Below are 14,171 nucleotides of genomic sequence, written 5' to 3'. Positions count from 1 at the left end.
TAAGTGACCCCAAACTTTTGACCGGTAGTGTATGTATTGATTATATAATAGGCATTGTGTATTTCTCTTATTCTGTGTGAAGCTCTGCAGGTACCAGCACCTGGAGGTGAGCGAGAAACTGCCCACAGACGCCTGGTTCCCTTGCACAGCCCAGTCCAACACAAATAATGACCTGGAACATTCATTTTGGCTGAAGGTACGTGTGTGTGTGTGTTTGCACATACTGTATCTATTATATGGTTGTGGGTGGCTTCTCTGTCTTCAACAGCTCCCATCACTTTCCAAACCTTTTTTAAGTGGGGTTGAAGGGCCTCTTACACAGTCTGCTGCCTTAGACCTCCACACACGCACACGTTCCTCAAGTTCTATCATTGCAGTTTTTTGTACTTTTGGGTACCAATAATCTGTAGATTATTACCAAATCATGACTAACCCTCTACTTATTCTTTATTTACTTTTGTGATTTTATTTAACTTTTTACCGACTGCATGCTAATCATCAAAATCATTCAATATTGACCATTACTAGTTGACTAATAGGGGAGGATTAAGTGTTATATAATTAACTCATCATTCATAATTAAATGTTTAAAAGGTTCATGAGTTATTAAAATACTGGCATGTGAAGGAATAATAGTAATTTTGTATTAAAACGATCATTATAAATACATACATTTTAATTTATGACGGCCCCAAAAATGCAGAGCAACAAATAACTGAATTACCTATGATGTTCTAGTCATTCAAAATGATTCTCCAGCATTACATATCATTAACTAATTGTTTATTATTAAATTAAATGTAATCTTTAGAATGAATTACAATTTACCCTGCTTATCTTTGCAGCACCAATATTCACTTGTGATTACGATGTCTTGGTTTGTGTGGTGTCTTGTATTTGGATCTGGCTTTCAATTCCAGACCTGCGTCTGGTTCTCATATTTAGTCATCTTGTATTATTGACACTTTCAACAAACAACCTTGCAGGTCCAGACTAAGCATAGGCTAGTTGTTGATTTGAGTGACAGCTTTAAAACATTGTCCGTCATGCTCTAGATTTTAAGGTCCTTTACAGTCATGAGTCTGCCTCTTTCCTTCCTTGCACATATTCATTCATTTTTCTTTCTCTGTCATCATTTCCACTTCTTTGTTGAATGACTCATCTTTCCATTCCCTGCTACCTTTATGGACACCCTTTTTATCAGGCACATCTCTGCAACTTCTCTGGAAGGCAAAAGCCTCATGATAACACCCATATCTGCCTGCTCTCCCTTAAACACATATTTTCCCGTTAAGTGTTCTTTCTATCTCTAAAAGGGTTCCCTCGCCTACATATTAAATCTCATTATCTGAAAAGCATTCCTCAACCATCCTATCATATTCATTTCTAAAAGGCATCCGTCTCATTCAACAGTTCTACTTCTATCTTTGGAAGCCCTTCCTCATTAGCTAAAAGTGGTACTCCAAAATCCATTTTTTAGTATATAACACTTACAGTCTAAACAGGTGGCTGTGAAAAGTTGAAGCTCCATTATAGAGAACAGAGACCAGGGTCAACTTGGAATTACGGCAGTTACATCTGATTTTTAGCCCTAACGCAATTACATACAGTGGCTTGAATAAGTTTACACACCCATGCTAAAGTGGATTAAAAAGAGGAATACAAAAACATCTTTTGGAAATTGATCTTAATGCATTAAATAAAAAATAAAATAAAAAAGGAAAATCCAACCTTTTGAGGACACCAATTTTCTTTGTGAATGAATAATGTAAATAAATAAATGTTCTTCCTTAAAATACAGGGAACATAAGTATTCACACCCCTATGTTAAATTCCCATAGAGGCAGGCCCAGTTTTATTTTTAAAGGCCAGTCATTTCATGGATCCAGGATACTATGATGATATGGGGGTTATTTTAATTCCAAAGGCCAAGGGAACCTTGTCAGGATGCATAGCATCTTGGATCCATGAAGAAACTGGCTTTTAAACATAAAAAGAAAGGAACATTTATTTATTTACAATACATTATTCATTCACAAAGAAAATTGTTGTCCTTAAAAGGTTGGATTTTCCAACATTTTTTGAATTAGGGCTTTAAGATCAATTTCCAAAAGATGTGTTTTTATTCCTCTTTTTAATCAACTTTAGCATGGGTGTGTAAACTTATTCTAGCCACTGTACCTGCCCTGCTGCATAATGCGTAAGCATGTGCATTGGTTAGTTCATGCTACAGAACCCACTTCTGCTCTTCCTGTGGTCACTCAGACAGATCTACATTAGGCTTCTTTTTCTTTTTAACCTTTTTTTATTTGTGTGGAATTCGCTGTTTTCCTAATTTGTAATGCCCAATTTTTGTCACTGCTAACTTCTGGGGAGGAGATGACATGTGCAACTACGATGACAAATGGCATTATCCAACACTTTTCACCTGCCACAGGGAACTTTACAAGAGCCAATCCGCCCAGTTCCACTGCTCACTGTGCAGGCGACAGGCAACCTGAAGAAGTCATTACTACAACGACAAGCACAAGCAGCAAGAACCCTAAGTTCCAATCAATGAACCATTGTGTTCATTGCAAAGCACAACCAAGCTGGGCCGGGAATCTAACCCTTCCTGAGGCTACCATAGTTTTCTCTATTTACTGTTTATCAACAATTTGATTACAAGCTAAAAGTGTAATGCAAGACATTTTAATACATTTTAACCCCACATTGGTGGGTGCATGTATGAATCAACAATGACCAATATACTATTCTCACAGTAGGACTATAAGTTTCAGTTAGGACTTTTTCAGTAATGCCATTTCGTAGCAAGATCATCAGTATCTTTTTCGGTTTTCTTTCTTTGAAATCATTGCCACTTTTATAATGGATTGACAGGTAGGATTTGTCCATCCTGGAGTGGCCGCCTCTGTGATGGTGTACCTGGCTTCAGATGGGTCGTGGTCTGGAGAGCAGTGTCGGAGGACAGCCACCATCCTTCTGTCTGATACTACTGGCAAGAACCACTCACTAGGTACTTTTTACTTTTATTGATTTGTATGTATTTGATTGTTTTTAGAGTACGATAATGCTGTATTATAAATCTTTCTTGCAGACACAGGTCCATTTTACACATTATACAGTATGATAAAGACAAACCACAGAATGGACATCAAAGTCTAAACAAAGGTTAGAAGCTAAAAGACTACTTTTTATCTACCTAGGCACACATGACCTCTCCTGCCATCGGAACCCACTGGTGGTGAATGTGACCCATGACCTCTCTCAACCCTTCTTCATCACGGCCTCTGTTATTCTCCTCTTGTCCTCCCCCTTTGTGGCAGTGGGGAGTGTGGCCCTGAGGACCTCCTGCCACTTCAGCACCTTCGCCCTGACCGGGTGCGCATCAGAGGGTGGGCTCTCCCACAACTACCTACTTAACACACACACGCATCTTGTCACACGCACGACATGCCGTTAACGGTTTCATACAGTGCTTAAAACGGGAGGATTTGTACACATCTTATTATATTGAATACACATATTGAATGTTCTCATTAAAGCATGAAAACATTTTAATTCAAGTTAAAAACACAAGGCAATATATACAATAAATATTTTGAAAGCAATATGTCAAGTGTTTTAAAGTTTGCCACATTGGTTATACAAAACTAAAAACATAACTGTTCATTAGTACTTTTTTATAGAATAGAAATTTTAGAATCCATTACAAAAAAAGTACTCTACCAATTCAGCATTGCACTCCTACTGTATACAATTGTCGGACTCAAGATGGACAGTTTAAAAAACAACGGTGAAAATTGATGCAGTAGAACCAGAGATGTCTTGTCTTTTTTTGATCCACACATTTTTTCCTCAAGTGACATCATTTGAGTAAAATCATTTATCAAAGGTTACGCATCTCCTTTTAGACGACAAAAAGCTTAATACATTTTTTACATATGCAGTAGTACTCCCCAAGACCTGTAAACAGACTTTGAAGTGTGAAATTGGTGGAGTTCCTGTTAAATGTAGCGTACATTTTAGCAAGAAAGAAGCACAATCTCAATTGGAAAAAGATAATTTGCATTTGTTTTTTTCCGTAAACATGAATAAACAATTCAAGTTCAGTCTTGCCATTTTTTAAATCACAGCCTCCCAAAACCTTGGAGTATTCCTTTAATTAGAATTTTCCTTCCCAGAAATAGTGATTGTTTAGGCCTCCTAGTTGCTTGGTCTGTCTCTCCCTGCCCTCTCATCCTTTTCCTTTTTCTCCTTCTCCATCCTCCCTCCTTTCCGGAAATAGCTGTTTGCGGCAGCCATGTCAAATGGACAGCTGCAGTCCTCCCCAGTTAGAGCACGCCTCTGTCAGGTAGGCCCTTTGGAATCAAACACTTCAGCGAGCTGACACACGAAAGAACTATCCATATATCAGTGTGTTTCTATAGGTGTACAGGAGGAGGGGAGTCCTCTCACTGCTCTGTTCAGTGTCACCGTGGTTTCAGTATCACTGTCCTCAACAGCAGGGGAACCCTTCCCCATCAGGTACGCTGATTATCACATCATATGTTGCACTGTTGAAATACAATTTTTTTAAGTCCTTTCAATGTTAAGTTATTGCCCTGTTATCCATAGATACAAAAGTATATTCTGCAAGAAATAGTTGGGTGGGTGTTGACACTTAACAGAGATGTAAGAGGGACAGCACCAAGGTCTCAGGAGAAAGACATTGAAAGACAAACAGTAGGGCTTTTAGTGTTTTAAATGCTAGAGTAGTCCTACAATAATTTGTTCTATTTGTATTCTTTTACTCACTCAAAACATGTGGTTGCATCCTCATTTGCTTCCAAAACCTGGGGTAACTTAATTACACTACAGATAAATGATGAGGGAAACCAAACAGATTTAACCTACCTAATTAGATTAATTGTTAAGGTCCCTCCATATTACATGCATTTCTTTTGGACAGTTTTACGTTTATTGAGTTATTTTGTGGTTACATTTTTAATAGCAAACTACAAGGAACATTTGATTTACACTTTTAGGGATATTGTATATAATTAGTAAGATGTTTCAAAAGACAGGCAGTGCATTTTATGTAAAGTTTACAGAGTTTGCTGACCATTTTTTTTCTACTCACTATTATTATCTTTCTTTCTTTCGTTCGTTCAAGAGAGAAGCACATTTGGAATGTTTCCACGGTTCGTGGGATCACGTAGTTAGCTGCCAGCCTGTAGATTGCGGCCTACCCGATCAGTCTCATGTCTACCATGCCATATTCAGTTGCCCCTGGGGAACCACCTTTGGCAAACAATGTTCCTTCACCTGTGGATCCCCAGCAATACTACAAGGTAAGTCATAGATTTGTCTATTCTGCTCTACTCTAGTCCAGTCAATTATTTTCCTATTAGTTCCAGTCCAGTCTTGTGTATTGTTAGTATATTCTTTGTTAAACGGCGATGGATGAAGAACAAACAACTCCAAAATACACTTGGTCACACTGACATGTGCATTACATTTGGAATACCAACACTATCAGGCTAACAATGCAAACATTTCCAAAAAAACATTGCCTCGAGATTATGATACTGTTATTACCTCCGCCAAAGAGCTGTTGTGAGTTGATGTTTTTGGCTCGGTTTGTCTGTTTGTTGGTTTGTTTACTGAACAAGGAAACTTTGATGGAATTCAATTCCAATTCAATTTTATTTATAGTAACAAATCATAAAAGAGTTATCTCAAGACACTTTACAGATAGAGTAGGTCTAGACCACAATCTGTAATTTACAAAGACCCAACAATACCAGTAATTCCCCCAAGAGCAAGCATTTAGTGCGACAATGGCAAGGAAAAACTTCCTAATAGGGAGGAACCTCGGGTGGTGAGGAAAACTTCTTTTTAGTGAGAAACCTCGGACAGACCCAGGCTCTTGGTAGGTGGTGTCTGACGGTGCCGGTTGGGGGTGTGAAGTTGCAATAATAGTCACAATACAGATAAAGGAACTATGACTAGTACAGCTAACAGTAGCTGTAGTCGTAAGAAAATAGTTCCGGATCATATTTCATGGCTCACCAGATCCGTTTCCTGTGACACTCATTGCCACGCAAACACTGGAAACGGCTATCAACGGCTTGTTTAAATGCTTTGAGCAATAAAATACAACACCTCTTTTTTTAAGCGTCTGTGCAGTTTCCACATTACGATTTAAAGCCCAGGAACACACCAAAGTCAGAAGAACAACTTCCCAACTCGGGAAATTGGCAGGTCTGCGCTTTCTGAGTGCCATTCAGGTTACTTATTGGCTGTTGTTTCCAGTGAGATAAACCAAGTTTCAATGAGTTTTAATCAAACGGATCATTTAGAACTTGAACAACCTCATTTGACGAACACGCTTCTTGAGTTTCACATTACTGAAAGATAATGTGGCCAACATTTCTCTATAAAATAATACCTTTCAATTAATGACTAATTTCCTTTGGTGCTACAACCCACCTTCTGTCAGTTACAGCTCAGTCTAGTGAACAGACAAACCACAGCAAGATGCTTCCACTAGTTACAGTCCATAAAATGAAATGGACATTAAACCTTAATTTTAAACAATTACGTATTAAAATTGGAGGCCTGTTTTTTTTACAGGGGTTAATCCTGTTATAGTTAAAGACAGTGTTTAAAACAAATTAGTTTTAAAAAAACAGCTAAGACAAGGGGAACTAATGTACAGTGTTGCAATAAAATCACAGTGGAAATTCCATTTACTAAATCACAACCATGTCTTCTCTAGATGAAGCTCACAGTGCTTCTCTTTGCTTTATGGCCTTTAGAATGTTAGTGGATTGCACAAATATAAATTCAGCATGAGCGCTGATAGAAATATCTACATGGTATTTTCCTGTTCCCTTTACACACTACTCAGATGTCCACACAATTTTTAAAACCACCACTTGCACCATAATGAGTCAGAATATAGCCTGTGGGCACCCATAATTAAGAGCACCACCACACGCACAAATTCATAGTTACACCCCCTTGATTGAATGCAAGTTACGCAATGTAGTAGATGCTTCTTGAAGTGATTACCGGTAGATGGAACAAGCGTCATGTCCACACATTGTGTTTGTGGTCGGAAAGCCTCAGTGAATGCTCAAATGTCATAGTGAAGTCAGCAGTTAAACCCATTTATTCATGATCTAAATACAGATTGCGCAGAAATAATTCTATTTGTGGCTTTTGGTTTAGTGAGATATGTTTGAAGGCCATCATGCATCACTCATCAAACGGTGTAGTTCACAAGAATTTGTTCAGTACACACCAGTACAGCTGTAATAGATTTTGGTCATCACAACACCGGCACAATGTTTAAATAGCTTATTAAAATGTTATGCCATGTTTCATTACAAGATTCATTACATTTTATAGACCCAATAAAAATTGTGCAATGTTTAGGGTGTTATGATTCTCCACACATACAACACTCATGCTTCGTTGAGGCCATACAGGCATAGAAAAGATTAGCTTTGGGCAACGTTGAAGACACAACTGTACAATACAGAGCCATGAAACAAAACCAAAATGTTAACAGGGACATAAATTAATCTATGCTGTTGACTTACTTTTGCTTCTCCCATGTAGTACGTCTTTGTGTTTTAGTTATAGCGCAGAACATATAACTTTTTAGAAATGTATTTGTTAGAATCAGAATCAGTAATACTCTACGGGGGAATATTAGTTCACGTTCAAGTTTCTCCCACCGTAGATTACAAATAAATATAAACATAAAGAAATTCTAACAAAAATAGAAATAAGTATTTAAAAAAATGAGCATTATTTGCTGACATCATTTTTTCTTTAAACACTTAAACACATCCATACCAGCACTGTTTGATCTAATCGGCCTGTTTGGTAGTATCTCTGGATACAAAGAAATGCTTTAAAATCACAACTAATGCTACTTAACAGAAATGAAATGAGACCAGTACTTGTTAACTTACAAGCTCTCGTCTAATTTTACATTTTTGGGCATCAAATTACACCTCATTTAGAATCTATAGCACCAACAAACTATGAAGGAATGTACAAGAAACTCACCGTACCCTTTAGGAAATTTTTACAGAATAAGAAATGTATTCAATTCCGCTAAACTCTGCTGTATCTTCCAGTTGATACTCTTTATCTTTATTGTTGCTATTTAGCAACACAATTGAGAACTATAATGCTCTATTTTTCTCCTGGAGATGCTACATACCGGATGGACATGGAGTCATGCTACTTAAGGGACTATTGCATTTGTACCTGTATTCAGCCATGATAAAGTACTTAAGAACACATACTGCTTACCCTATATTTAATAATGCTTAATATGGTTAATGTATAGCAAGAAGTAACAGAATTTATAAACATATTGGCCTCTCTGTCACAATTCAGCCCAGTGTGGGGCAATGTTTCATTGAAACCAGGCAATCTCGATGCTGGATTCCAGATATGGGCAAAGACAGGAATAAGTAAAGTAGGGGACCTCTTTAAGGAAGGAATTCTAATGACCTTGGGAGACCTCTCTGTAAAATATGACATCCCAAGGAAACATTTTTTTAATATCTCCTTATCTTATTTAATAATTGTACTACTGAAAATTCAATAAAAACATTGTTAAAAATAAATGAGCATCATACTGCAATATATAACAACTGTATTTAGAAAAAATATAAACAAGAATTTATGTTTGCATACTACAAAATATAACAACAACGTAAATAATAATGCTGAACTAGAATGACTCTTGACGTCTGCCAAGGCCAAAGCTGCATTCAAATGCTCCTCGGATGGTCCTATTTCCCAAGTTGGGAAGTCCACCTTCTGACTTTACTGTGTTCATGAGCTTTAAAACTTTAATAATAGATAAAACAACATGGATGCTAGAAGGAAGATGTGTTATTGCTCAGTGTGTTATTGCTCAACACATTGACAGCTGTTTTCAGTATTTGTGTGAGAAGGAAGAGCAAAGGGAACGGATCAGGTGAGCCACAAAATATGATCAGGCCTGTAATCCTGCTGACAGACAAACCAACAATCCGAGCAGAAAACATAACCTACTTGGCAGAGGTAAATATTATTAAGTGTGTAAAATGTAAGAATAGTAGTTGAAAAAAGTAATTAGCTAGCAAGGCTAAAAGGCAATGCAACTTTTGAAAGATTAAATCACACAGTCTTCAACTTTCAAACGAAAAGTTCATTTCATAAGCAATGAAATTAACCTCCATTAAATTCAAAACACAGGGTTTTTTTGGTCTGCCATGACCAGTATCTTACTGACTCAATGTTGCAAACTTTATAATCATATTAATGTGTAATTAACATTATTGAAGGTTACAAAGTAACCTTTATGACAGCCTGTTGACTTTATGACTCTTCTCTACTTGATACGGTTGCAAGTACATTTGAGCATGTTACAGAGAAACATTTTTATGTGGTTTAATAAAAAAAGAAAAAGTAAACCACCAAGAGGCATGTGCACTGCCACTGCACTGGACCTAGTCCTATATATTCTGCACTTTGATTCAGGCATTGGCAAAATGTCCTAGGAGTGATGTCAAATCTGTCCAGAAATTTAAAGTAACATTAAGTAACTCAGACTTGTTTGAAGTTACTTTCTAATTTGTAATGATCATTAACCTCATCATTCAACAAAGGTGAGAAGTAGATTCTATGGAGGTAATGCAACCATACCGATCAAGGACCATTACAAAACACAACATGACTCACTACATGTGCAATACAAAACAAATGTAATATATCAACTAGAAGGGCACTTGTAGACCACAGTCCTCTGCTAAGGCCAGATGCTCTATGTTGCAAATCTTTAAAAAGTGAAAAATAATTTGCTAATCCGCTCCAACGTGTAATCGGTTCTTCCTTGGCCCATGCTACACCCTTCCACCAGCGTTTCATGAAAATCAGGCTAGTTCAGGCATCTGTAATCCTCCTGACAGACAAACACACCAACAAACAAAAACCAACAAAAAAAATGACCTCCTTAGCGGAGGTGATAAAGGTTAATGCTATGTTGTTTTACAACATTGTTCACCAAGAATAGTTTACTACTTTGGTCAATTGTGTTAGACACACTTTGCTCCCTCTCCCTTCCTCAGGTGACAGTGACAGGTTAGTCTGTTTGGAGGACGGTCTGTGGTCTTTCCCAGAGGCCTACTGCAAGATAGAGTGTCCAGAGGTTCCAAACATACCTGATGCCAAGCTGTTAACAGCAGACTGTCTGGCCTCAGGGCACGATGTTGGCTCTGCCTGCCGTTACAAATGCAACCCAGGCTTCTATGTAATTGGGAGCCTCAAAAAGAAGACACAGAGGAGGTAAGTGTTGTTGTTTTTTGACTGTTGGAAGCTCAGTGGAGAGAGACTAGTGCTACAGCTGCCATTGTTTGAAAGGGCATTTATGCTAGCATTACTCATTGGGACATATATTAATAGCAGTATATCTCAAAACATCCATGATAGAGCAAATGCTGTCTCCTCCTTTGTTTTTGTGCAGTGTGTTCCATGTGTTCTAAAACCTTAAATTATGATTGAGATTGATTTTTTAGGCATATTATTTATTTTTATGTACATAAAGAACTGTTTATTATTGCTGATATATTTTGTGGATTGTGCCACTAAAGATACTAGTAAATATGTGTAGACAGCAGACCAAAGCAAATGCAGTATTTTATTACGCTAGCTCCCTGCGTAATGGAGTAAATTCCTTCTTTTCCTTTATTTTACAAGATTCCCATTACGCACTGCTTGATGAAACTAGGATATTTGATATAAATATTTTATGCAACCGTATTACAATGCATCACATGAACACCCAAACCTTAAGGGCAAAGTCTTAAATATCGATGGGTGCAATTTAAAGAGCATTTTCTTTGGTCCATCATCTGCGAAACTATTTTCTGCTTTGGAACAAGCTCAAATTAGGATCCAATAAAATATGTACCGCTGCTAACTGGACCTCGTCATTACTACGGCAATTGCATTCATTGGGTAACTGCTCATTACTGAACACAGTTCAAATGTTATTAATGTGATGAGGGTTTCTATTAGGAGGAGACACAGCCTCTGGGGTAAGTTTATATCCAGCTTTTGATGGAGTCAGCTATCTCTCTTTGCACATTTCAGTCTGTATTATTTGTAATCAAGAGCAAGTTCATGTACCATACATTAAGTAATGCAACAATTTTCTTGTTGTCTTGAATTCTAGCTAAAATGCAGTGTATCAAACACATCAAGCTTTTATTATCATATAAGGCCAGTAAAAATATACATTTTAAAGTTTTGTATGCATTACATTTCCACCGAATACAGTGGGAAACTATCTTGTATAAAGATCCATTTGCAGCTGGTATCTTTATGAGTTACGCTTTCACAAATGTATGTGTAAACATTTTAATAACCCCTGATGCTTTATTAGTCCAACATGTGAAAGTAAACTGCAGCAGCTATTAAAGAGCTTTAAACAAGACTTTTACGCTTACCTTTGACACATGTATCCACATAAATTTATATTGTAACACATACTGTTGCATTTACACACTACGTGCGCCACACCGGAGATCTTTTTTTACTGTAGAATGGGCACTCTGTATGTGTTTTGTTATTTAAACAGTAAAATGGGATGATAGAGTATGTGAGAAGGGGTATGGAGTGCATGTGGCTCTACTAAGGCTGGACCAAATGTCATGTTTTTTACAATCAAAATGCATATTCAGGTTTTCGAATGAAGCTTTGGATGTCTTTCATCATATTTTATAACATCATCACCTTAAAATGAATCCTACATTTGAATAAAATGATTAATCGGACCAAATGAGCTATTCGTCCTGATTTACTCCAAAATCAACTTTCTTTATTTGCTATCACTTATCGGTTTCGTCAACATGTAGGCAGCGAGGGCATAGAATAATGATGAATAATAATTGCACCCTTGGGCATAAAGCAACATTATGCTACAACAGAAATGGCAATAAAATGAATTGGAATATGTCAAATTAAAGTACAATCCAGATCAGCGTGACCAAAACTCAATTGTTACGCAAAAGCGTGGGCTGTAACCTAGGTAACTATTTCACAACCAGCCTAAAGTAGCCTGACAATATTTACTTAGATTATGATTAATACATTTTGACTTTTGGTCATTACAACGTTCTGGAGTTATTGCTTGTTTGGATCACACGAGTTAGAAACAATCATGTGCAGCCACCACTGGACTCTTATTCTAAAAATAGCATAATACTAATATTATTAGAATTAAGGAAGCTTTGAAGCGTTAATCTATTTGGTACAGCCCCAAGGACCAAAAGGGTTTGTCATAAAAAAACTCAATACACTCGCCATATCTTTAATAAATGTGCCCACTTTGGTGCTCTGTATCACTGAAGAATTAAACAAAATATGGTTTCAGGCACCATGAAATGTTACATTTATTTGTTTTAAACTCTGAAAGGTTGATCATCTCTGTGAAACATCCTCTAGATGCATACTAGGAAAAAAACAACAACCAAGAACTAAACATGAACTTGTGATGAAGAACTCTTCGAAATTCCCATGAAAGGAAAACAGTACTGGCTACACATTGGCCACGTAACTTTAATTAATAAAGTTTTTTGTCCACTATTGCTTGTAGCTGAATGTAATTCAAATCTGGAAAAAACCTTGTGTTGCCTAGAATAAAGATCACTTGGATATGTTTCCCTTTGCTACTATTGTCTCTAGGAAGTACTTCAAGTTGGAGTGCCTGGAGGGGGGGCAGTGGGAGGAAACTAACTGTGAGTCAATATCCTGCCCAGCCCTACCTGATGTATTCCAGGGCATGTTTACCTGCACCAATGGCCTGTATTATGACAGCCTCTGCACCCTGCAGTGCCCAGGTGCCACAGAAAATGTAAGATTTTAACATTTGTCTGTTTGGTCCCCAGGTCAAATGGAAGTATTTCTGGTCACATCAATAATAACACAATCATGTGAAGTCAATTTAAGATCAGTTAGACAAGGTGAGACACTTGAGTTGTCTACACTGGACGATATTAAACTTGGTCATGATGTAGTAAAAAAGACGCCAAATTCTAAAAGGAGGTACCGGTTGCATTACTGTGGAAATGTGTTTCTAATAATCTTCATATATTTGAAGTAAGTTAACATTGTAAACCAGCATTTTTGTTCATCAAATATACTGCACCAGAACTGGCCTGAATCTGCATCTTTAAATGTTTATTTTCTTATTTTTTTAAGACAATTTTTTAACCAGAAATGCAGAAATGCTGAAAGCTCTGGGTGTGGAGGGGCTTTCTTGGTTGACACGCCTCTTCAACATTACGTGGAAGTCTGGGTGGAAGTCATGGTACCTAGGGAGTGGCAGACCGGGGTGGTGGTTCCCCTCTTCAAAAAGGGGGACCAGGGGGTGTATGCCAATTACAGGGGTATCCCACTTCTCAGCCTCCCTGGGAAAGTCTACTCCAAGGTGCTGGAAAGGAGGGTTCGGCCGATAGTCGAACCTCGGGTTGTAGAGGAACAATGCAGATTCCGTCCTGGTTGTGGAACAACAGATCAGATCTCCACACTCGCAAGGATCCTGGAGGGAGCCAGGGAGGATGCTCAACCGGTCTACAGACCGCATGAATTTTATTATCTGTTTGTTTCTAGAGGGAGATTCGTTGCACTAAGGAGGGAGAATGGACTGCAGAGTTCACAATGTGCTCCAAAATCAAGGGATCGTGCTCTCCTCCTCCAGATCTCAACTCTGTAGAATACAGCTGTGACCAAGGGATGGATGTCGGTGAGTGTAACCCTTCTTTTAGCCATGACAGTGTAATCTATCAAAGATAAACAGTGCTCATTATATTCTCTTCATCTGTAAAACTAAATGAAGCCATACACAGTAACCTGCCTAGTCTTTGGCTTGTACACACTGCTTGACTGATCAAACAAAGCAGCCATGGCGGTCAAGCATGTTTTTGTAAACACTTGTGCTTTTTCTCTTCTTCTCACACTCCTTTTCATTCCTCCTTTTCTATTGGTATCCTTTAAGTCACTGACCAGCTCAAGCATTCTGTGTAAATACAGATTTTTAAGGAGGCATTTTTAAGGATCTCTCCATAATGACCCCATGCAAATGCGCGCACACACACACACACACACACACACAC

General features: G+C 37.8%; 1 protein-coding gene across 1 annotated transcript in view; it reads left to right on the top strand.

Moving 5' to 3' along the window:
* The window catches only part of LOC116701031 (pappalysin-2), a 105,115-nt gene that overhangs the window by 75,283 nt on the left and 15,661 nt on the right, over positions 1-14,171 (top strand). The window contains exons 16-24 of the mRNA XM_032534568.1: positions 83-196; positions 2,881-3,016; positions 3,207-3,381; positions 4,289-4,354; positions 4,431-4,527; positions 5,156-5,333; positions 10,125-10,341; positions 12,742-12,910; positions 13,669-13,801. Of these exons, the coding sequence (XP_032390459.1) occupies positions 83-196; positions 2,881-3,016; positions 3,207-3,381; positions 4,289-4,354; positions 4,431-4,527; positions 5,156-5,333; positions 10,125-10,341; positions 12,742-12,910; positions 13,669-13,801 (1,285 nt within the window). The remainder of the gene's footprint in view (positions 1-82; positions 197-2,880; positions 3,017-3,206; positions 3,382-4,288; positions 4,355-4,430; positions 4,528-5,155; positions 5,334-10,124; positions 10,342-12,741; positions 12,911-13,668; positions 13,802-14,171) is intronic.

Source organism: Etheostoma spectabile, chromosome 13 (genome assembly GCF_008692095.1).
Source record: "Etheostoma spectabile isolate EspeVRDwgs_2016 chromosome 13, UIUC_Espe_1.0, whole genome shotgun sequence".
Classification (NCBI taxonomy): domain Eukaryota; kingdom Metazoa; phylum Chordata; class Actinopteri; order Perciformes; family Percidae; genus Etheostoma; species Etheostoma spectabile.
Note: the sequence above shows the minus strand (reverse complement) of the source record. Positions and strands in the feature narration are given on the sequence as shown.